We start from the raw sequence: 27,187 nt of genomic DNA on the forward strand, positions 1-27,187 counted from the left end.
CCGATTTTTTAAATCTCTAATTTAATCTTTCAAAATTTAAGAATATTTTAATTTAGCAAGAAAAGTTTACGAAAGTTTTTACTTACAAAGGGTAACAAAGTCATAACGGTTGATGATCTTGGTACAATAAGTACTGTACTGTACTTTGTTTTATATCTGAATAAAGTAGTATCAATGTATTATCATATAATTTTCTTTATTCGTTTCCTAACAACGTGCTTTATACTGTAAAATAGGCTTATTTATTTTTATACTTCTGTAAGCTTATTTAACATATGTGCGAATGCAGAATAATCTGTTACAAATTCTTACAGGTAATATATTGTGCATCTTTACTCACCTTTACAGCTTTGTATTTTAGTTTTATTCATCATTTCTATAATAACATGTTATCTTAAAGTTTAGATTATTCGATAATCTAAACTACAATTCCTAATTAAGCGTATAAATTTAAAAACAATAACGCAAATACAGTAGAGCGTCGATTTTCCGAATCAATTGGGAAGTGGGGTTGTCCGGATAACTGATATTTCGGATAACTGATTTACGTACGAAAAAATACAGTAGTTTAACGTATCCGATGTCGAAATTTTTCTCCGTTGCGTGTCACTTCGCGTTGAATTTTCGTCGATGTTAAGCCTAACAAAAACTATTGTATCGTTAAAAATTATTTTTTTATTTTGTACAAACAAAATAAATATATTGAAAAATATAAAAATAATAAAAAATTATACTGCAGATGCTAAATCAGTATAAAAAACGTAAAATATTTGAGTACAAGACATAGCCAAAGATTGAAGCGCCACAGCACTGGCGAAAATTTAAATTTGCCGACTGGAATTCTTTCGGGTGATTGACTTTCGGAAAATCGACGCTCTACTGTAATAGTTATTTTTCACGAAATGCTAAATTCGAATGATAGTAAAATGTATGATTTTTTTATTATTAATTAATAAAATAAAGTAAAACAGGAAGATTGTTCTATTGTATTTCCTTTTTATAAATTAATAAAATTTTACGCCCGCGCAGGGACTCGAACCCTGGACCGTTAGGTTAAAAGCCTAACGCTCTACCGACTGAGCTACCCGGGCAACTACATTCCGTTCCTTTATTAAATTATTATAAGTTTTATTTTCCCAAATTTACTGAACGTTTTTTAACTTCTGTTTTCCTACACGTTTTTATTTTATATTCAGGTTCACCGAGAGAGGGGAGCTAAGGATTTTTCTCCGGGACCGGAGAAAACTTAGGGTGCTCGTAGTGATTCCTATCTCTATAAATTACGTGATTTTTTACTAAGAAAATAAAATGTTTAAGAGTGTTTTTTAATTAATAAAGAAACATTCTAATATGTCATTTGTTCGGAGAAATGGCACCTCTATTCCGAACACCATACATACATGCTCTCTATGGTCCAGTCTGTACTCATTTCCCCTCCAGTGAACTGACATATTTCGAGGAATAATATCTTTCCACAGTTTTGACCAGTTTTATTCATTTAATAAAATATACGTGACTGGTTCTATTATGACTGCACCACATTTTTCTTCGTTAGTTCAAAACTTTCTAGCTTTAATTGGGTTTTCATTCAAATTTGCGTAAAAATACTTTAGAAATTAAATTTTGTAGTATATAGGCCTACAGTTCAGTAATTATTTACAAGTACTTATTTAAATCTTCAATAAACATTAAAAATAATGAGATAACTTTGGCTGTAACTTCTGCTTGCTAATAAGCGTCGGTTCAGATATTTATTACACTCATATTATATCGTCATCGAGAGAGGAACGTTCGAATGTCTCATCGAATTAATGATGCAACAGCTTATAGCTTACTTATCTTTATAAAGCTACTGTAATGATGGGTAAAGCCATTGTATATGGGCACAGGAAAATATTCTAATGATAAAAATATCTACCTCTTGATCTTTATTAGACCTACGTATTGCTGTAATTTACTCGAAAATGTGATTTTAATTAGCGACTTTCAACCTGTGATTATGATATATATAAATATAACGATGCATCAGTTAATTAAAACTATCGATTACGTGTCATTTAAATAATTTCGGTAAATCGCCTTCTGACCGTGGATCATAGATTGACGACAATTTGCTTGCATTTTATCGACACGAAAGCTTTAATTATTATATTTGGCATCACCTTTAAAAATTGTACAACAAAAAACAAACGATAAAATGAAACATGAATCGGAATTCATTGATAAATTTCTGTTATTGCTATCTAAGGCAAGCTTGATATGATAAGGCAACGCACACATGAACGATCTGCTGAGGGAGAACTTTCTATAGGAAACTGGCATATAGGTGTTAGACACGTAAACTCGGTAAACTCCACGTGGTTTGGTCACGTGGAGTTTATCGGGTGCGAACACATGACTAACTACATAGTGTTATATATATTAGGCTACTGATTATAGTTTATCTATTTACAAATGTTTTATATAAACAAAATTTTATCTAATGATAAAAATATAAAATATTCATTTAAAAAAATCTATTTTTTTAAAGTGAAATGGCCTATTTTCTTAAATGCCTAGAGACCTTTATTGATAATTATAGATAAAAGTAAACTTTCATCATAGTGATAGAGTTTTTGATAATATGAAGATCTTAAACGCTTGTTTCATATAATTTGATTCGTATTATCTGAAATTTTGAAACGTTTCTATGTAACAATTTGTGTGAGATAATTTAAATGCAATTAACCCCGAAAGATAGCTTATATCTAGTAGCTACAACATTTGGTTGCCTAGATTATAAGACCTGTAGCGTATAAGATAGGCTTATTTTTACGGATGTCGGCAGAAGCAAATCAATAAACGGTCATCATAATAAAAAATAAATAAATAAAACTTGTTACGAGGTTGATCTAACTTCCATTTCCACAATTAGGCTCTAAACAAATGAGTGCGGAGAACAAAATCTTAACGGTTCAATGATTACAATATACTATACGTCTATTTCTTGGATCCCTTAAAATAAAGCGCCTTCAAATGCGGAAAAACAAGTTATTTTTTCAATTAAAAGGCATTCATTCCTATTTCGGGATCGAGTTTCTAATCTTATTGAGAAGGAAGCAAGAAAACTTCGGTCCTGCCTCCATTGCTTCCCTTTTCGTCCCCTAGATTTACTCATCACCCATTGGAATTGATAGTGCTCATTTGGAAACCACTGCGAGACATCGTATAGAAAGCGAAGAATGAATGCACTGTTAGAGAGGATATGCTCTATAATTCAAATATAAGAATCGGTAAAACAGTAAATAAAAAGGAAAACAAATCTCTGACTTAGCACCAGAAAGGGTGCCAAGTCAGAGATTTGTCTCAAGACGCTGACAAAATTCTTAACATCAAGCGTCTGCTGGAAATTCATATTAGATTCCTCAGGATTCCACCGAGAGCGCTTGTCACGAGAAGCTGCGAATGTAAGAATATAAAGAATGTTGCGACGGCTTTTATGGATTATCTGATATTCTAAGAATTTAGGTCTTGTAAGAAACACTGTAGGAACATGGCCTGGATATCTCAGTCTGTGAAGCGTTAGGCTTTTAACCTAACGGTCTAAGGTTGGAGTGCTTGTTTAGACCATTAGCCATTTTTACTTTTATTTCTAGCAATGTTTGTGTTAACTAGATATAACAATTATTCTATAAATAACCAAATGTAATAAATATTCTTGAATAATTCGATAATAATTTAAACTCTAATTTCTATAAAAAAAAAAATAAGGTTTATGTGTTTTGAAGTATTTATTTTAATTTTCTTAAGAATTATTTATAATATTAATGAAATAAAATAAATATGTGATCAATAAGGAACACTAAAATTTCTATTAGTGTCGTACGAAAAATATTATCATCTCTCTGATTTTATTATTCATGATTATTATCTCTCTGAATTTAAAGTTTGGTTATTTTTTTGAAAGTTTTAGTAGAAAAAGAAAGCTGTTAACAGACGTGTCTGAGTAAATACCAGGTATTTGGAGAGATTCTATTAAAGGTCAATGATACAGTCGAATGAATCTGAAAGAACTGTTTAAACAGTTACATCATTCTCTAAATATAGATTATGTACGAACAATGCCAGATATTCTTTCAATAACAAAATGGAGCAATGACCGCTAAGAATTTTTAAATTTTACATTTAATTCTGTTAAGAAATATTCATAAATGATTGTGAGTAATGATTTACATTTCTTTACAATAATTTAGAGATGATGAAAATTCAATTGTTTCTGTGAAAATTGCATCACATAAAACAGATAAACATATCATAACAGTCGAAAATGTCAGTTTTTACGATAACGATGGAATTTATCTATTTTATTTAAATATATTATATTATAATATCCTTATTAAGTCTTATTTTAGTATAGAATAATTTAAGTTGTGTATTCCTACGGTGATTTGCGTAAAATTTGTGTACGATCACACTACTTTGAAAAGAAAAATTAATACTTAAAGAAGGGAAGATAGAAGCAATTATGATGAAAATTAATATTTATGAATGAGTGTTGGAATATGATTGGAAATCTGGTGAAGTTTTATGCTCAAAATACACGTGAATAACCCTTACACAGAAGTTTTGAATTGTAAAATTATCAATCGATGTTATAAATAATTACATCTCATTCATTTACTTCAGCATTTTTGCAGATTTTTCAGTATTCATACAGTTACCAAAGAACTCTATAGTTTGATTTTATTCGTATGCGCTAACGCGACAGATAGGCAATCTGCCGAGAGAGATTTCCGGATTGCTTTCCGGATTGTCTTTTATAGAAAACTGACCTCTATTCAGGTGTTACTAACATGAAGAAAACCTGGAAAACTCCACGTGGTCAGCCCGTTGACGAGGCACAAACCCACGAACAATTACCAGTGTTCAGTGGTTTTATCCACTCTTTATGATCGAATGATATTAGTTCGATTCGTAAACTATTTTATTAAATTTGTGGGTATATATTTTCATTTTCCACTTTATCTATCAATATTTACAGTGTGTTTAATTATGTCTATATAGTAATTTTGTTATAGATCAACGGGACCTGAGCTAAGCGAGTGAGCACTCCGGGAAAGGTTTTCCATGGCGTCTTCTCAATCGGCATAATAAATACCGCATAATGATAAACATATTAAGTAATAATATATAGTTTAACAAAGATATTAAATAAAGGCGCATAACTATTCGACTATGAAACTTTATTTTTATTAGAATATATTAAAAATCTGATTGAATCTCATTCTTTTACAGGTAAAGATGGTGCAGGTCAAGGAGAAATAAATTGAAGTTATTTTAGGTGGTGGGCACAGTCAGCGTGAATTCGCCAAAGAGTTTAACAGGCTACATCCGGATCACTGTTTGTGATTGATGGAAGGCTGAAGCACTACATCTAGTTGAAAAAGAAATGTAGCATTTTTGTTTTTCAGAAAGAAATAATGCTTTCTGAGAAACAAAATTATTTTAAAAAAATACATGAGAGGAAGACACTTCAATCTCTTACGTTTAGCTAAATATAATTTCAACATCCAAATAGAGAGGAACCACAGACCGTTAGGTTAAGAGCCTACACTCTACAGACTGAACTACCCGGGTCTTATCATATTTCTTTCTTTAATAAAATATAATGTAGCACGTTCTTACACATTTTTATATAAAGTAACAGAGCGGTAGAACATCATTTCTCTTTCGTTCATATTAATTTGTCTGATTTCCTAACGGATGATAAAAGTGTTGAATAAGTCAAGAAAACGGAAATATGTAGAATTCAATGACAATTATCTAGGGTTTCTCATTTCCTAGTCTTTTGATTATCCCGGGATTTCGAAAAAAGTGATCTGTATCCTAGAATATAATTAATTATATTTGGAGCATATTATAAAATAAATGATCCTGAAAAGGAATGATATAATTATTTTCATTTTTATGTAATTTAATACGTTCTGCAACCTTCATAATAGGAAATAATAAGAAACAAAAATAAATAATAATATTGCTGCCTAAATTATATATTAAAAATTTCCTTTGAATTACAGTTCAGAATTTTTTTGCAATAAAAAATCGCTTGAAGTTTCATTGAAAACTGATAACAACAATAACAGATCTGCATAGGAAAAACACGAAACGCAAATTTTTAGATATTGGACTGTGTAAAAAGCAACAATAGTCAACATAAAAAATTAATTACGGAAATATTTACATTGATACTGTATTAAAGTACAGTGGATTTGCTTAATGTATAATCAAGAATTTTAGCGATGCAAACAAATGATAATGATTGATAATCAAATTTTATAATTGTTAAATTTGATTTTATTTAGAAGATCGCATTCACAGAAGCACAAACAAAAAGATATCTTATGTTAGGTGACTAAGCGTTTTCAAATTTTTCGTCAACGTCATTCTGCTTCTTAGTGAAGGTGATCATGACGCCAATATACTAATCACAATAGTGACATCTTTGTGTAATGATTTATCAGCATTATCAACATTATCAACTATCTTGTTTCTTTTAAGCTTAAATTATCTTAATAATAAACAACGCTTTTTGCCCACGACTATAAATTAGACGGAATTAGATACCTTATAAATAGAGTATAACAATTTGCAGGGCTTATCACACCAAGGCCGACAGAAAAAAGGACCAGAACTTTTATAAAAAAAGGTTGGTCTTTAATAATCACATTTCAAATTTAGGTAAGTATGCATTTCGGGTACAAGGACCCTTATCAGCTTACAAACACATGGTAACAACGTAACAAATACAATACCAATAACCAGCCAATACAACGGGATAACCAACATATGTAGTGCACTGCATTTACAATTTCTCAATGTAACCCGTATACAGTAGATAAGAACTAGATGCTGCCCTACTCTCAGGAGTTTTCTTTTTCTAGTAATCTTTGTAAGTCGTGGTTTGAGAAATTATTCTTGTTCAGTGAAAGTAGACTATTTACATGAAAGCAAATGATGAAATAAATAAATAAATAAATAATTCCAATCTAATACATAAAAATATTCATGAACTTTACTATAGTCTTTCTCCCTCCTAGTTATATCGAAATCAAACCTTACTTATAATAAAGATGAACGTTCCAAAGCCCTTATGCAGTTTAAAACGTTAATTACTTAAGATGTTTAAAAATTGCAAATTTACCATTCAAAAGCTTAATTAATAAAGTCTTTTTTATACAGTTCAGTTTTAATCTTAAACGTTGGCATAGCCATTATCGTGTGTGATACATTATTCAAGCCGATTTTCGAGCTCCATAAAAACATTCATCAGCTACTACTCAATTGACTACCCAACAATAAAACCATCCAAACAACATAATTAGACATAATAAAAATGATGACGGTTGCAAACCAGTGCCGGCGATTTGGGTGGACAATACCGACATTTACTAAGTCGCAAAGGCGCATTTTTTGTTCAATTAATCTGGTATAAAATTTTTTGGAGTGTTTCTAAGCTGGCATTGTCTCTTAAAATCCATTTTACCAGACAACGCGTTTAATGACAAGCATCTAATTTGTAAGCAAGCAAACCAATAACAACATAGACCGTTTCAAATGAACCAAACTATGCTCTTTGTTTGCTTACTTAACTGCTTGTCACTTAGAAGCGCAATTGGTTGTAGTTATTCTGTTAATTGGCAGTTCCATAATCGGCGTTCTATTGCATACACTGTATCAGCAATACTGGGTACAGTATGTATCACCACAAACCGCAAGAACGATCAGTTAGTGCTACAAGTCTATACACAGAAGCGCGAGTGAGAAAAGATTGAGAACTACTTACCATATAATTAAGTATAATATCGTTTTCTTATCTTAAGAATCACTTTACGAAGTTGTCGTTATATGTGAGTATACAGTATTGAAAAAATGATAAAAACCATTTGCAAAACATCGAAAAATGTCTCGAGATTATTGTTTATTTATTAACTTCCAATATGTAATTAGCTATTGTTTACCAGTTTGGTGCGCTGCCGATCCGTCGCTACTTCACCGTATTGTTACCGAACTACATAAAGTATATTTATTATTTAGTAAACTGGCTAATGCATTATATATATTGTAGATTCTCATAAAGAAGTCCGAATTAGGTTGGTCTTTCTGATTTCTTTGAACCCATAAAATATACTGGTGTTCAAAATTAAAGCAAAACACGAAACCCGTGTAAAATCAACACCATGAAACGAGTAACTGAAACTTACGTCATATGTAAATCAGCAAAGTGCCATCCCATCATGTAAGTTTCGTACGATAGCAGCATACCCATGCGACAAAATGTAATGCGCTATTTATACAGAGAAATCGTTTCTGACAACAATCGTCTGCTAGCACAGTTAAGAAGTAAGCGAAGAAGTGTTCCCAATACATTAAAAGCTTATCAGAGGCATATGATAGCGAAATCTTTAGATAATTCATTGCTTTGGAAGCCGTTCATTTCTGCGTTTTTACCATGTACATTTGTGTTTTGGTTTAATTTTGGAGACGAGTGTATTTGGAAAATTTTTTATTTTTTATATATTTTTTTAATGGAATTTTACTCTTTGACGAAGTTTATCTTCAGGTTTATTCTCGTAATCTCCGTAATAAGTTATGCATATAAATTCAAAGACATAGATTATTCATCACATAACTTTTTATACGTTCTGTTCATTCGTTAAAACCAACTCGAAGATGGTCTCCACTTAGATTTGCTCATTTTCGTGGGGAATTTGGATTCGACTTCGGCCCGTTTCTCAAAATGTATCATGAGTGTTCATGACTCTTGAGCAGTGCTAGTCAGGATATTGTTCCTCATTTCTTATCCATGTTGGCCTATCCTAGACAAGCAGGATTATTTTTCAACCGAAACAAGCTGGTACGCCATACTGGCAGATAGTATAGCAAGTATCGATAGCTAGCACTTTGTAGACAGTTGTTTAGTAAAAACAATTGTATTTGTTTAGTCACCATATATGCGTACCGGCTGTAATTGTTTTGTGAAAAAGCACTACATAAGACATCTTTTTAGTCTTGTAGACTACATTTTATTATTCTCCGAGTTACAATAAGTTCTAATTAAACAGAAATAGATGTTTAAGAAAATAATTAAAATTATAATTTATTAAAATAACATTAAATGTAAGAATATTTATTATCGTATTAAAGAAGCAGACTTAACGCCCGGGTAGCTCAGTCGGTAGAGCGTTAGGCTTTTAACCTAACGGTCCAGGGTTCGAGTTCCTGTGCGGGCGATAAAAAAGTTTTTTTTTCTTTTTTTCTGAAAGCGAGCACGAAATGATTATCCTTACTTTCAAATCTATTTGTTTTATCAAACAGTAATTAATAAGGAAGTGACCCAATACAGCCTTACAAGCCAAACTGTAGGGCTATGTATAATCTTAGTGTTGATCATATTAATATAACAATAAATTAATTGCTTTTGCGAAGAGATACAAATGGTTATTTTCAATATTCCTAGCTTGTTATCTACAGTTATTTTCTGTTCTCGTGCATACTACGCTTGAATTTATTGCATTGTCTTCAAAATCCTTTTAGAAATGTTTTTGCATAAATTAAACTATGCGTAATAACATGTATAACGTTAAGTTATCTTCCTTTCTTTCATATTAATTTTTAAATTTAATCTTAAGTGTGAATTAAAATATATAGCACATTCATACGAAGATGAAAATATCAATAAAACTAGTAAAAACTAGTAATTAGCCGGGATGATAATACATTTAAAATAAAAAAATAAAAAAAAGCAAATTTTAACATGTCTCCATCTTATACTAATTTTCTTCAATATCAAATCCTACGAATTTTGCTATTTTCTTTTTCTATTTTAATTTTATTTTCATTGCAAATTTTAAAGCTTTCACAAACCCGACCTTCGATTTATCTTAATTTGTAAAGTTAATTCAGCTGATCTAGGCAAATTTATTTTTATAAATAGATAAAATACTAAATTGAATCTGTTTAATTACTTTTTTCTATACTGTACATTGAGTTACCAAAAATTGGCTAAATAAACAAAATTTGTGAAATACATTTAATGATTATTTATTAATATGATTTTACAATAATTAAATAAACATAAATTTAATTAAACATTCGTTATTCTTAGGATCACCAGTTTGGATAAAGCCACAGTATACTGATAGTTCGTGCCTGACCAACGACTTAGCCGCTTGTTTTCCGAGTTTTACTTACTTGTATAACATTTAAATAGAAACCAATTTTTCATAGACAGTCATCCCAGAGTTATTCTCGTTTGTAGATTGTCCCATGTGTTGACCTTATCTCATCAATCTAATCCAAGTCTCTTAGACTTCTCTACAAGAGTAGCGCGTTATCCTGTAGGCAAAATGGACAATTGTTTGGGACCTTCCACCATCTGGAGGCCCCAAACCAATCTTTTATACGAAAATACTTACTAAAAAAAATCCTCCCGAAGAAAAACGTTTGAAGTCAACGCTGTACATGAGATTCCCTAATTCAAATTTACTTGGGCGTCATGAAGCTATAACACCACTGATCCTGATCTACAAAATAATTTTATGCACAAACTTATTCCCAATATTCTTTACGATGATGTCTGGATACCGCACTGTAGTGAGGAAAGATATAATGTAGCCTACAGTTGATCTACGAAATACTGTATTACCAATCAGATTTAACGTTTCATATATTGGGGTACAATTTGAAAAAACTGTAGACCTATAAATTCCCATTGTCGTCCGTCTGTCTGTCTGTCTTTTCTTAATATCGAGAACGAAGTTAGATACATAAAAGATGACACCAGATATGAAAACCTTAGGGGCAGAAGGTCCCGATTAACTTCCGATCTAAACCGAAAGTCACGTGATTTTAATTTAAAGCTTTTCCCCTGAAAGGTGTTAGATAGATGACCGGCACGACTCTTTTGTTAAAGGAAACGTATGATATACAGAGTCAAGTCACTGCTAATTTAAGGCGGAGAGCATTTATTTTAAATGAATTATTAATTCATCTCAGGTTGAGTCATTGTAAATTATTTTTAGCAATTTTCATCTATGAATAATTCACATGTTGAATTATTTCATTAAAGAAAAAAATATATATACAGTATAAGAATTTTAAATAATTTAATTTAAATTATTTAAAGGATTTTCATAAAATACTTAAATTTATTTGATAGCATTCATTGATGAATTGTTAATACGATAAATAAAAGAGACGTTCTATTTTTGGCATATCAACAGATTCTTGCCGTTCTGTAACCTCCATCAGTCTACATTCATAAATTACTTTGTCATTATCTACAGGGAGTTAGCATCAGGAGGTTGCAGGAGCGAGCTTTTCTACTAGAGTCTATATTAAGTTCTCATTTTCTTCAAATTAATCTTACAGAAACAATTCATACTGTCTATGTAAATTAAATAAATTATTTTTATATTGAAAAAATAGAAAATTTAAATTTATTTAAATTTTCTTAGAACACTTTTTTGTAGGAGCTAAAATATTTTAAAATATTCATTCAAGATATTTAATGAAAATTCTAATATTCAAGTATTACATTTATATGATAATCATTTCAATAAAAGAGAAAATTAATATGAAAATTATAAAGTTAATTAGTTTATCTTATGACTTTTAATTCTGTTTATATTATATTCTTCTTTATTTTCATTTTATCTGAATATATTTATTCAAAAATAAATAAAACAATTTTATAAAGATTTTTTTCATATTTTGTAAGTTGCGAAATTATGCTAATTGAATATTTTTAGCAAGGAATTTTTATCATATATAACAGGGATGGCCAACACGTAGACCGCGGTCGACCGATCGACCGCAAAGGTTTTGAAAGTAGCCCGCGAAGCTAAAGTTGAACAATTTGCTTTCACTTAAATTAATGTTTAAAAATCTTAATTCGATCATTTATTCTTACAATAATAGACTGTCTGTGCAACGTACCCATACTGTTTGTATTTATCCCGATGAACAATGCAAATGAATGTTAACGCATGCGCATATAAAAATCCTAAAATTGCACATATTCATAGTCGCCCGCAGATTATATTTTACCAAAAAAGTAGCCCCTAAGGGATAAAAGTTTGACCACACCTGATATATAATGAGCCAAATAAAAATAAAGTGAATAATTTTGCATATTGTGAATAAAGTTTCCTTTTGTTAAATTGATACATACTTTTTAAATTTTATTTTGTCTGTTTACGTTCTATGGGCAATGAGGAAATTTTTTCAGGTACATCATGCTTGGCCCACAATGGGTCTAGATGTGGGGTGGAGCCCGATACATCTGAGACTGATCTCCCACGAAAAATTCCTGAGGAGTTGTCTTCCGGATTCAATTTACGATATTTAAGTCTATTTATTTTTAATTTCTATTTATTAAGTCTAATTCTTACCTTTGGTTGATAAGAAAAAATACAAAATTATTGCTATCTTTCATAGTCAGGGCCATCAAAAGCTTCGTAGGCCTAATAGCTTGCCTGGTACTTTTGTACGTAAAATGTTTCATTATTAGTATCAATAAATATCACTGTAAAAATTTTATTTTTTATTATTAAAAATAATACGAATTTATAGAAATTAAACCACTGTGGGCACAAGAAAAAGTGCTCAGCTTCCCCTCTCGACGGCCTTGTCTATATCATCTTAAAAATTTAATATTTAAGTTTAGTAGATCGTAAACTGTAAAAGTAAACCATGTTTTGAATGTATTTTGAATTAAATATCTTTACGAAGGCCTTATTGCTTAAATTGCTTAATAAATTGCTTAATATTTTATTTAAGATAATAGTAAACCGTACATTATCTATCAGTAAACTCTAATTTTGCATATTGTCAATAATTCTTACCTCATTCTGTTAAATAAATACGAACTAAATATTTATATTTCTGCTGCTTCTATGAATTAAAACGAGAAAAAGTCCCGTTAATTTTGTAAACAGTTGCTTAGCATTATTTTGGCTCAGTTCATCCATAGTTTCATCGAGTTATTCACAAATTGATTTTCATAGATATTGTAAAAGTTGCCCATGTCATTCATGTATCAATATAATCATGCATTACTCATATTATATTCAGGATCAACTCTAGACTATTTTCCATTTTGATACCACATAAATCATCTGTCTTTCAATTTCAACTTAAAATAAAACCAATCCGAAATTAAGTATAATAATAATAATAAGCAATTTTGCTTAATTTTCCTGGCTAATATTTAAAATTGTGTGTGGCGCTATCCGTTATAATCTTTTATTAAAAAAACACTTTTTATACTTTTAATTATTATAAAAAGTTTAATTTTGAGGGTAGGGGTGGGTAGTATATAAATTTCAAAAGCTAATAACGAGTAAAATCGTTACTAAATCCGACCTTACTCGAGATATGACACATGACCCCTTCTTTATACCCCACCCGTCGAACTTTAATCACCAAAATTTAACCTTAATAACATTAATCCCCTAATACATAAACTTCCCTGCAAAATTTCAGAAATTTTCGACAAAAAGTAATGGAGTAATTAAGCTTCAAATAGGGTGAACAAAATCGTGCCTCCCACTCACACTAGATTCACCAGTGGCCAAGCGGTTCCGTTTCCTGAACACTGGGAGTTTGGCCGTGGATTTGCGTCTCGCTAGGACGAACTGGCCACGTGGAGTTTTCCGGGTTTTCTCCACGTCTGTAACGCCCTTATCAGGAGCCAGTTACCCTTAAAAAAGACCTCCCGGAAGGCATTCACCCTAGGCAGATAACCCAAGTGTTATGTTGTAGTCACTTAACTAAAGAAAGAAACCCACACATTCTAACATCCATAATACAGAAAAAAAACCCAAATTTTCTTTTTTTCTTTGCAATTCTCGAGGTTTCAAGGTCTCCTGAGTCTAAAAATGTAAGTGTTGGGGGTCATTTTTTGACCGATCTTCATACTTTCCCTCTGTTATATGTAACAAATCCGGGAAAGTAAAAAAATTGCTTATTTCCCTGTTGTTATTTTATTTAAAAAATAATTCTTATAAAATATTGTTATATATACTTTCAGATTTTGCAGACCACCAAAATCTGGCTACCTTAGACAAATGTCTAAAGTGCCTCATGCGTAAACAAACTGTATATTGAACTGCATCCCAAAATCTTATTTTATCGCAATTTACTATCTGGAAACATTAGGTCAAAGCAATGTTTCTCAATCTTTCCTTAGAAATTGCCCCCTAAAGGTCATTACTTTAGTCAATGTGTTTTCTAACCGCCCTCTAACAAAGTTAAAAAGAATAACATACTTTATACTTATTATTTATTTACGATATTTAAAATTAAATATTTACGTGTATTTACTTACTTTCTATATATTGTGTATGTCCATTATCTTTTCTGGTAATGTTATATTCATGGCTGATGTGATTCTCAATATTTTTTTTTTGCACCTAAAGCTAATTTTCGGCTCCAAGAAACCTATTTTCATTTCCATTGAGAAATACTGGTGTAGAGTAAGAATATTGATTATTGTATTATTAAATTGTTTTACAACTTTTTTAATATACTAAAAAGAGTCACCAGTTATTACAAATTTTGGGAAGTACAGTTCTATCGAATACAAAACTTTTGAGTAAAATAAACCCAAAACAAAGATGATCTGCGAAGGAAAAAATGCTTTTCGGGAGAATTTTATATGGGAAACTGGCCCCCTGTTTAGGTGTTAGATCTGCGAACAAAACCCTAAAAACTCCTGTTAGTGAGGCGCAAATCCACTACCAACAGTAGCGGATTATCCAATAGGTGAGCTAGGCGCGCGCCTAAAGCCTTGTCGTTTCGAGGGGTCTCAAAAATTAGGCCTATATAGTATAAAGATAATATGCTTTTAAAAATTTATCAAACGCTTAAAATTGTGTATTATAAAGAAACAACATGATATTATTTAAGGATTTTATTGTTTTTTTTTTTTTTAATATAAAAAGAAAACTTTAACATAAAAGCCTGACAACAAAATTGCGCCTAGGACTCAAAGGAATATAATCCGCTACTGACTACCAACTACTAGCGTTCAATCAATCACTGGTAAGCTAAAGCTAAAGAAAGTATGCATTTGATAATTTCTAAAAATGTTTGCTCCTGATGAAAAATAATAAACAAGCAGTTAATGAATAAAAAAAAAAAAACTTAAATCAAAACACTCATCCTTAAATACAAGTTTTGTTCAAAAGTTTTAAATTATTTTTTTATAACTTCTCATTTAAATTCAATTAATTAATTTCTATATTAAAAATTACATTATATGAAGTAAAGACACTCAATAAAAATATTTATTCCATAGACATCTTTATATGAAACAATGTTTGAGTCGAGTCTCACTGTAAATACAATGCATAATTTATCATTTTAAGTAGAATTTCTAATTATTATAATTATAAAAATACATTTTAATGTCATAATTCTATGAATAAATGATATAATAAACAATTAATCGAGAATATATACGCTGCTGTTTATCAGGAGTCATCATAAACTATTTTATTATAGTCATAGAAGAGAAAAAGCTTCCACTCTTGACATCATCATAAGTTTTCATCTTCTTTATAAGTTAAAGAATTCCAAAGAACTCAACATTTTATATTCGAAAAGTAGACATTATTCTTCGAAAATGCTGCAATAAAGTTGTTTATGTGACTTCTTAAAAGTAGCAGTATGTAGGATGATTTATATATGCCATACAGTAAATGAATTAAAATATTTATTACATATTGTGAAACACGGTCATGTTGATATTTTTAGAGATTTGAATGTAGGGTTGGTTTGATAGCAACACAACACGTGAGAACTTTTATGGGATAGTGGCACCTATTTAAGTGTTAGACACGTGAAGAAAATCCACGTGGCCAGCCAGCCGTTAGTGCTGTGTGAACCTGCGACCTGTGTTCAGTAATTTAATCTACTGATGGGTGCTTGAATATGGGTGGTCTGAGAGAAGTGATATAGTACTAGGAGCAGTTACAAGTGTGCACAGAGTTGGTTTCATAAGTGCATTCAGCAAACGGGACCCAAATTTACAGGGGCTTAGAGAAGCCTCTCACTTGGTTAATTTTAAGCTCTTGACGCATTGAAAAGACATCGCATTTATATTTTTCATGGGCCTGGCAAGATACGGAGTCAATACTAAATGTGAGGCACCACTTCTCTCCGATAGCCATAAAAATATACAAGTGAAATAAATAAAAGAAATGGGTGATGATAAATCTATTTTTATCAGAAGAAACTTTAATCTATATCAATTTCATATCATGTTTTTTTTTATATAAAATAACATTTTTAGACCTTTTCTGTATTTATGCCCGATCAAAATGAGACCTTGCTGGCGTCCCTTCTATCTGGATCCATCTGAAAACAATATTTTTATTAAAAGGATAATTATGGAGAATTAGCCTAATAACATTAATTAGATATTAATGTTCTTTATTTTGTATTAAGATTGAATTTTGTTTATTGTCTGTTAAAAACAAACTGATTAATTTAAATTAGTAGGAAGTAAAGACGTAACTTATGCTTTGAAGCGAAGCGCGAAAACGTCGCGTCGCTTCGCGTGCGAACCACATAATACATAATAAATACAGTGGCGTAGCGTAGAGGGGGCGGCAGAGGCGGCTCGCCCCGGGCGGCACTTTTAGGGGGCGGCAAAATTTCACAATAAATAATAATAATGTCTTGTATAAATTTGAACCATTTCATTTCATATTTTTGTCGCACCTACGATTCGGACCGATTGAAATGAGCACGGAATTGTTCATTACTTATTCTGTGACGAAACTTAATTTTAGTCTTTTAAATTGAGATACTTAAATAAGGGGACGGCGAAATTTTCCTCCGCCCCGGGCAGCTGATACCTACGCTACGCCACTGAATAAATATAATTCATTTTCTTATATTTTCGTAATAAAAACACATATTTTGTTAATAAAATAATATTTAGTTTTTAAATAAAAGTATGAACAAAATCTTATTATTAATTGATACGATTTATTAATCAAGAGCGATTTATCTACGTGTTTGTCGCGACGTTTCGCATTCAATCGCATCGCTGCTAGACAAACATGTTGTTGACGTCGATCGTTCAGGTGATTAATTTTTTATCTCAACATAATTTTTCGACCAAACAACCTGAATTAAATCTGTTCAAAAAAACTGTAATTAAATCATTAAATCATTAATTAATTTAAAAATATCGAAAAATCGAATTATTCAACTTAAGCAAATAAAACCCATTTAAATGATCAAATCCAATTAAACTTTAACTAAAGTAAATAAAAATTTACATGATCAATTAGGAAAAAAAACATGTTTAAATTTATTTTATTCGAAAAAGTCGATAGAAAATGTGTTTATTTTTATAAAAAATTCAATTTTCTTTCTTTTTTTTAAAAAATTTTAAAGCATTTATGTAACAAAATTTATCTTTGAAGTAGGTTAATTGAAGTAGATGTGAAAGACGTTTGACAGTTATTGACTTAGCAACTAAAATTAAATCAACGATGATTCGAAACTCTGTTAATAAATTTATGTTCCAGATTTTCCAAATTTATCATTAAAAATTATAAGAAAATTCTATTAAAAAAAATTTCCTCTACAATTTTCCAATCTTTTACAATTAAAAATTTCAAACTTCCTTTTAATTTGTTTTTCCTTACAGATAAATAAATTCTAATTACCAAAACAGTAAAATCAATAATTAAGATTTTAATTAAAATAAGATTAATAATTGATACGAATTAAATTACTAATAAAAATAAATAAAAATTTAATTAATTTTACTATTTCTAGTAACTTCAAAGTATCAGTAATTGTATACAGTATACATATCATAGAATTTATAATTTATAAATTAGCAGAGATTCAATTACTATGTTGAACATAGATTCTGGATAACAAACCGAATATTCTAATCATTTTGTAGATTCTACAAAATCTCTGTTAATTATTCTAGAATGATTAACAAAGATTAAGTTATCTAGAATCTAAATAGTAATTGAATATTCTTTAGAATTAAATATAAAAATAGAAAGAATTGAGTATTCTATAATTCCTAGATTCTATTAAGTGATTAAAATGTTTTGTAATCATTTCTAGAATTATTCTAGAATAACTAACAGTATTCAATTATTCTATAATCTAGAAATTGATTAGAATATTGATTGAATTAGGATTTTATTTTTACTTTTTTGGCTGTTGCATATAACAGAAGAAAAGTATGGCGATCGGTCAAAAAATGACCCCCAGGAGTTTTACATTTTTGGACTCGTAAGATCATGAAACGTCGATATGAGCAAAATAATTCGGGAATTTTTTTGTATGTACGAATGTTAATGTCTATGGGGTACGATCTTGTTTACCCACTTTGAAGCTTAATAACTCCTGTGTCTTTTGTCAAAAATTTTTGAAATTTTGATGGTTAAAGAGGGAGTGGGGAGATAAAAGGGGTTGTATGTCATATCTCGAGTACGGTTGGACTTATATCTAAAGATGATAGATGTGATAAACTATTATCTAAACGCGATATCTATGATAACTTCTGTATTCACTATTGCTAAAAAAAAACGATTTACTACATAAAAGTATTTTAATATTAAAAATTTCTCATATTTGTAAAGTAAAATCTATTGATTTTCATAAAAATGCAGACGTGGCTATGAGGATTATTAACATTTCTCCTAATGCTCTATATCATATTGTAGTACCTACATGTTTTTTTCTTCTTTGGAAGCATTTTAAATATATTTTATCTTCATTTTATAATACATCTCTTTGCATTGCATTACAGTTATATATATCACCGTATATGAACGACAATTATCTTAGTCATAGATCGCATCTTTCTGGATTATTCTAATTTTAAATTGTTTTATTTATAATATTAAAACATTTTAAAAATTAGATAAAATGCTTTTAAAAACAAGGCAAAATATTTTAAAAAACAGAAAGAAAACTCATAAAACTGCTGAATAATCTTTCAGCAACAAACAACAAATCGAGATTCATGAGACTTCTCTACGAGATATTCTTAATATCCGTGGTGTTATGTCATCTATTTTGCATGGTAAATGCTCAGATACTTGATGTGATAAAGGTTTCAATATCTGAAAACTGATATGATGCGACATTTTCTTGTTGATTTTCGAAATGTAGGCATCTGAATTGATAAGAAACCAGTTTATTTCCCCAGAGTTAAAAATCATGTTGAGTAGAATTACCGTTTTTTTCCATATTTGGATAATGGATGTTACTAGTTATCGTCTCGTAACATACAAATAATCACACCTAATACAGTAATAATCAAGTGACTATGGTAAGTTTGATGATAACTATGGGAACATTTTATACTCGTAGTAAGTACACGAGTAAGCTAAATTTGTTCAATTATTTTACAGAAATTATCCAGATATTCCTTAAACATACTACAGTATCAATATTATCAATATCCAGTTACTATTTCTTCTGTGATGAATAGAAGATTCATGCTTATTTTTCAAGTTAAATATTATGAAAAAATAAAATGTAAATGGACTTTGGAAGAATTCTTATTGGGAATTTCTTAGAAACGAATTTAAAATTGAAAATTGCTAAACCAAAATTTTAATATCGATATTGAGCCTAATAATACCCAATTAATACCCAAGAATCATTCGATATATCAAGCAATAAATTTCGATAAACACCGAAAAATATCGATATCGAGATTAGTATTTATCTAGAACAGTGGTTCCGAAACTGTGAAAGGTCGCGGACCCTTTTATAAAAGATAAATTTTGGTGGATTTCTATTTTGATCTGTTAGCTTTTAGTCATTAATTATTAAACTAGTAATAATAAGCATCCGAGTAACATTATATTGCTTTCTCGGCTGTTAACAGAGGGAAAGTATGGCGATCGGGTCAAAAATGATCCCCAAGATTTTTAAGTTTTGTGCTCAGGGGACCTTGAAATGTCGAGGAATGCAAAAAGTTCAGGGGTTTCTGTATGTATGAATGTTAGTGCGTGTATGGGTGTGTGGGTGGGCACGCATTTTTGTTCACGTTTGAAGCTTAATAACTACTGTGCTTTTTGTCGAAATTTTCTGAAATTTTGCAGGGAGGTTTGTATATTAGGGGATTGACGCTATTAAATTTTGATGATTAAAAGTCGAGGGGGTGGAGAGATAAAGATGGTCGTGTGTCATATCTCGAGTAGGATCTGACTTGACTTAATGACGATTATACTCGTTATTAGCATTTACAAGTTTTTATAAAGCCCATCTCTACCCTCAAAATTAAGCTTTTTGCTATTTTATAATAATTAAAAACATAAAAAGTTTTAAAATAAAATATATAAAAGATGGCGGTTTAAAATGCCACGATTTTAAATCTTTTGACGGGAAAGCTACGCTACTTGTTGATAGATTTTTTGACGGCTTTTGATTACGTTAATTTGAAAAATTTTGTTAAAATAACAGAATTAATAAATTTATAAAACTGAATAAAAGAACCAACTTTTTTATTTTTGAAAAGTAATTAAAACATAACATTTTAACATATACAAATTTATCATATTTCATTTAAAGCTTAATATAACTTTACACATTTGCTAAGCAATAAAATAAAAGCATTTTTAGAAAACAGATCAGCGGATCACAGTTTCGGAACCACTGTTCTAGATCTAGAATATGAATATCAATATTTTAGATAAAAAACACTGTAGATAGAAGTCTTTTATCTACAATGTTAAATATCTCTATTTGTTATCAATAAGGAATATTGGTAATTCGGTTAATTATAATCACTAACTCTAATTCTTTCAACATAATAATTTTTTTAAAAAAATGCGCTTTTTTATTGCCCAAAAGGCGAGAAGAATCAAAAATGAGAAAAAATTTGGAAAAGAAATCTATATAATAGCAAATATATAGATTGTTTACTAGAAATTTTTATAATATTCGATATAAGTTAAATGTCGAAAATAATGCAATTATGTCTTATATTTTACCTTGCTAATAATCTATAATATATAGGCTACAATATTCTCACAATTTTTAAGTATATTTTAGTAATAAACCGAGTCCATAAAGTAGGACGATAAATCCACTCACAAGTGAGTTTATCGTCCTACTTTTCGTCCATGTAAACAACTAAGTGTATGTTTTTTCAATGAATTTTGCATGGATGCTGATAAAAAATTCTTCTATTTTATAAAATATTATTTATATTTTATACCTTATATTGGATAGATGTTTTTATTTCAAAATTTATAAAAATATTTTTATTATTTGTAAGCAGATTAATTGTAAAGTATTATCGACAAACTTCAGAAGCAAGAAAAATAATATTTCTATTTCTTCTAATTTAATAATAATAATTTAATACCGGTATTATTTTACTATTTTAAGATTTTTAGATAAATACTTTTATAATTTTTTATTAATTAATTTTTACAATACAGTCAAACCTATGAACAACGACCACTTATGGAAACATAAAACATGATCATTGTTCGGAAGTGACAGATTATTGTTTTTATGGCGATTATTTTGTATGCATTTAATAAAGAAACGTTCCTGAAGAGTGGCCGCCATTTAAAGATGGCCATTAATGGAAGTTTGATTGTAATATGTAAAATTTATTATCTGGGATTGTTGAAAAGGAAGGCGAACGAATTTAATTAGAAAACAATTCAAGTAAATTTCGATCTAGTTTTTATAATAATTTTAACGTTATTGCTAGCAAATAATTTTTAAAACATTTACTGAAGTAATTTTGTGGTTACTAATCCGCTAATTAATTCATTACTGTCTCGAATAGCTTTATCGGTATTGATTATTAATTATAATCCAATGAGATTTTGGTCTATATTTGAGTCATTCTGTTTACTGTTTTTACTTATTCATTAGGTTACCATTCCTCATCTTAAGTGATGTTATTTCGATTATACGGAGCAGAATGCAATAAAAGTCACCGCATTGCAATAGGATTGTAGGAAAAGAGACATTATATTAAGCGATAAACATTATTTATATACGATTATGCACAAAGAAAAAATGAGAGATATGATCGTCAAGCAACTATTGAGACATGCACTAAAACAGAAAACAACATTTGTTCAGCAATTTCTTTATACATTTTGATTCACAATACTCTGATTCCGAATCAATAAAATCATTTCATATAGACTACGTATATGTAGATATTTTTTAGTGCAGTAGCGTAACCAGGGAGGGCCAAGGGGGCCAGCCATTCCTTTGTAAATAAATAAACGAAGAAAAAAATCAAATAAGAACAGGATATTTAGAGGTGATAAACTCATTTATATGCATGCAAATACAATATTAATTAATATTATAGTATAATATACAGAGTTAACTCTTCATCTATAGCGATGTGTGTAGATGTGCATGTTCTAATTCGTGCTCTCCCTAATATCGGTTCTGTTTACGTTACTGTTTTAGTGCTTATCTTTTTATATATTGGAGCGAAAACACATGTTTACCGAAAGAATTTTCATTACAAACATCAAAAACATGGCTAAATCTAACAGGTTTTCAATGTAAACAGCATCATTCATGCAATTTAAGACCTTGTGTACTGTACATAGACAATACGTAATTATTTTCTTTACAAATTTACAGTACTTTCAAAATGTTTATTTTTCAATTAACTGAATTAAAGAGACGACATTGAATTATTTATAAATAAGTTTGGTTTCAGAAATACATTTCTGACATAATTCATAAAAATATTTTGTATTATCATATAAAGATATCCATTCAGATATACGAACGTTTCTGTTTACACATTTAAATTTTTTCTCTAACACCAATCGACGTGTGACGCAACGTGACGTCTTCGTTTCCCATCATGCAACCCTCTACCGATTAAAGATGGCGTAAAGTACTGTATTGCAAGAATTATGACAGTTCAAACTTTACTTTGACAAGACGTTGAGAAAAATGGTTAGGCAAAATATGATAAAATGGATAATATATTTCCTAATTCTCATTCTCAATCAAAGAATCGTTACGTCACGAGAAGGTGAGTTTACAGCAACGTGACTGATCCTATATCTTACAGCAATATGTGTATATGTATATCTGTGTGTTATTTTACGTGTTATTAATTTAATATACTGCTGTTACCTATCAAGTTCGAATTTGTGCTATGTTATGCATTCTAAACAACATAAAATACAGTAGAGAATTATATTGTTAACTTGTAAATTGATTATGCACATGTTCACATATACATAGAGCTCTATATATAATTTATATACAGAATGGAAACTGTTATCAGTACATCACATCCAATATATATTGCAGTATATTACATGCAAGCTATATACAGTTATAAATCACATAATATAGATATAAATATACTGAAAAGATGTATTTTTATTACCTAATTCTCCAAAAAAAATAATATTTCATTCATTTATAAATGATAAAACATTATATTCTTAAATAAATAAATTTTTATAAATGAGTCAAGTCCAGTTTATCAGCAGCAGTTTCTGTGTTGAGTAAGTATAACATTAAAATTGAAGATAAACTGAATTTATATCAATTCCTGGCACATATAAAGTACACAGCTGTTTACATGTTAAAGAAAAATTTTAAAGATAATGTCTTTTATATTTCTGCTTATTCTAATTAAGTGAAGTTAATTAAATGTTATATTGATGTTTTTTAAGATAAATGTACAAAATTATAAAATCAAATTCTGATAGCCACATTTTGTTATTTTATCTTTATAAAAATTTTATGTTATATATTTCTTAAATGAATTTATCTTTATTTTTGTATTAAATTTGATTTATTTAATATTTTTATACTTTAAAGTAATGCTGAATTTAAAATTTAATTTAAAATTTTGTTATTGATAAATGAATTTAATTAATTTTTTTATTTATTTTACTTTTTAAAGAGAAGAAATGAAAAATTGTAAATATGTATAGAGTATATATAAAAGGAAAATCTTATTATTCATTTTTGTTGATAAATATAATGTTTAGTTTTATTAGAAAGCAAGATTATAATTTAAACATAAAAATTTAGTTATTAAAAAATTGTTTTTTATTAATAACTATTCAGAAAAAAAACTTGAAAAAAATATATTATAAATTAGACATGACTTTCAACATTTCTGTATTTTTATTTTTTATTATTTCTTTATTTTTTCCTACTTTTTTTTTGGTTGAAGGAATAAAAATATTTTAATCTATTTTTTCCTTCTTTACTCATTTTTTTTACATTGAAAAGTGCTAAATTTGGTATACTTTTATGTAAAAAGATAATTAAATTAATAATTGTCATTGTATTATACAATTTTGTAAAAGTTTAGATAAATGTAATTAACATACAGTATATATATTAAATGAAAATGAAGGTCTAACATTTAAAATAAAGGACAAAACACAAAATGTCTAGCCTTTAAGTTTACGAAGAAATATATTTTATTTATTTTTTTGACATTTAAAGTTAAGATTTGGAGAAGTATTTTTTTTTCTTTTTAGTTTTATCGTTATGTAAACAAAATTAAAACGTATTTCTGATTTCTTATCTTATTATTTTTCGACGGCATCAGAGAACATTATTTTCCATTCTTGATCTTATTTAATTTCAACACATTTTCGTGTTTGCTTTTCTTTTTAAAGAATGTCCTCCAGAATTATAAAATTTGTCCAAGTGAAATTACATTCAACAAATTTGAACTTCGGATCGATAATGCAAAGGCGACCAACCGCGATCTTCATTGTTTAACACATCAACTTCCTGTATCCTACTGCACGTGTTATTTAACATCCGGAAACGAATTCGTACATTAAACAGCTGCCCCGTTTTTACTTCTTCAAACACCGTGTAGGAGTATAAAAGTTAAATATATTTACGTTTAATTTTTAAAATCGAGAAAAATTAAACGTAAACAAATTTTAATTAAAAGTTCTTTAAAATTTGAAAGAACTTAAATGGATTTACCGGTAGTTGCAAATGTAGTTTTTAAAGAAACTTTGCATTTAGTTATGACTTTTTTTAAAGACAAATTTTAATGAATATACGCGTAATAAACTTACATACATATTAAATTTTTATCTGTATTTTTTATTTTAATTAATATATGTTGGTTAAGGGATAAAAATGATGACGTCAAAAGATACCTGTTGCTCTTACGTGATCATTGCTACTGGCAACGGATGATAGTCGATGGGATTGATTGGAACAACTTACGCAAAAGGAATCTCTAGAAGTGGCGACATCATTGTAGTACATATTGGATTATTCTTGCATGGAATGTATAGAATTTTATTACTATTTACTGTTAGTTTCACTCTAAGTCTTCACCTAGCTTTTATCTATGTAAACATTCCGTTGTATCGATGTGTTATTTAACTTTAAAGCATTTAAACCACACGAAAACTACACGTGTTGCTGCGTTTTAACATATACAGATATGTTTAAAAAACTAATATATATGAAAATAAAACAGTGTCAGCGACTTCGTTATAGAAATTAGCTAAGAAAATTGTATTCTCTTTCTTCCTCCTCCTCCTCCTCCTCATTGCAATCTCCGGTTACCTAGGTAACCGTCACTAAGCAACATTACAGCATCCAGTATCTTCAACGAACGATTCCTACGTCGACCATAGTATCGTTTATTTGACAAGACGGTCGAGATTTTCCCTGTTCTATTATTTCATCTTTCATGGCATCGACTGTATTTTATTCCAGTCTTATTCTCCAATTGGTTTTGATTAATGTCCAAAGAGGTAGGTGCTACCATATGGTGTATCACGTGAGTTTTGCAGAGTCGGCATTCTGATTTTTCTCAACTTTTGAATCGGTTTTATAACGGCATGCGAAAAAATATTATTTTATGGACCGTATGTAGTTTAGATTATATGAGAATATATTTACCAGTCCCTACATATCCTTTTTTATAAACTGTTGTGACAATGTATGTTATGATTTCGGTTAAAAATGTAATTTTTAAAAAATATTTTGCTGTTAAATGAGTCTTTCTGTATAGTTTAATCTCAAACACACGTATTTATTCATTGTAATTTTTTAAAAATTGTTTATAGCTTAATTATTTTAAGTAAATCGTTTAAGATTATTTCTTAAGTTATGTGAAAATACATCTGTGTTAGTCCGTAAACAAATTGATAGAACGAACGTTTATATATAAATGACACATTTAATACATTATCAAATAGGTGTTAAAAATGACACCTATCATTGAACTGCTATGTTTAAAAAAGAAATTGCGAAGTTTTTAACGATATATTTGAATGTGTATTGCTTGTGATTATTCAAGTAGAATAGGATTTACAGATTTCTTAAGAAGAATCATCAAAAGGAAATAGTCTAGAAGGAATTTCATTTGATAATATTTACATTTCAAATATTAGCATTAGAGATTTGATAAGATACACTGCTTTTTTTACAACCTGATTGGAATGTTTTTTTATGTGAATAATTTTTAAAACAAAATTGGTTTGATGAGAATATTTAAATGCTAAAAGATAATTAATTTGTAAAATTTTGATTGTTTTAAATCAATATATAATGATTTTTCTTTTACTTTAAGTTACATAACTTGTTTTTTATTATAAGTTTCAAATGAAGAGAAAAACTTTTAAAAGATGATTTTTCAATCTATTTATTATATTATTATAAAGTTTAATAATAATTGTAATTTTGTTAATTAAAGTTACAAAATTAAATTATCTGGAATAAAAATCATCTTTGTAGAGACTAATGGATCTAGATATTGTCCAGTAATTTAATTTGACAAGATTCTGTACTTCTAAGAGATAATCTGATCTATTTAAAACAGCTATTACATGTATAATAATAATAATAATGGCTCTAAAATGACAAAAATAAATAAAATTTTTATAACTTGACAACTATGCATGTGTTTCCTCTATGTTAGATTTTAAGGTTTAATTAAATTATTAATTGAATATTTAGTTAAAAAATATGTCATAGTTATGTCTTAAATAGATTTTTACATATTTTTTCTTTATGAATTTAAAAGTAATTCAGAAGCTCCATTTTTTTTTTTTAACATTTTCAATTTTTCAGTGTATTTAATTTCCAGAATGCACATGTTATGAATAATTTTTTTTTTTTATGTAAAAATATTAAACAG

At 28.9% G+C, this 27,187-nt stretch overlaps 1 protein-coding gene and 2 non-coding genes across 3 annotated transcripts in view; 2 read left to right on the forward strand and 1 right to left on the reverse strand.

Moving 5' to 3' along the window:
* Positions 1-1,018: 1,018 nt before the first annotated feature.
* On the reverse strand, positions 1,019-1,091 carry Trnak-uuu. The gene has a single exon. It is a non-coding gene; the product is annotated as a tRNA-Lys (tRNA).
* An 8,105-nt stretch (positions 1,092-9,196) lies between these two features.
* Trnak-uuu lies at positions 9,197-9,269 on the forward strand. The gene has a single exon. It is a non-coding gene; the product is annotated as a tRNA-Lys (tRNA).
* A 16,361-nt stretch (positions 9,270-25,630) lies between these two features.
* Positions 25,631-27,187, forward strand: part of LOC111629795 (protein cab-1-like) — a 48,994-nt gene continuing 47,437 nt past the window's right edge. Inside the window, exon 1 of the mRNA XM_023373703.1 lies at positions 25,631-25,799. Coding sequence (XP_023229471.1) covers positions 25,736-25,799 — 64 coding nt within the window. The 5' untranslated portion in view covers positions 25,631-25,735. The remainder of the gene's footprint in view (positions 25,800-27,187) is intronic.

The sequence above is a fragment of the Centruroides sculpturatus genome, unplaced genomic scaffold (genome assembly GCF_000671375.1).
Source record: "Centruroides sculpturatus isolate CEXI.00-Female unplaced genomic scaffold, Cexi_2.0 scaffold446, whole genome shotgun sequence".
Taxonomy (NCBI): domain Eukaryota; kingdom Metazoa; phylum Arthropoda; class Arachnida; order Scorpiones; family Buthidae; genus Centruroides; species Centruroides sculpturatus.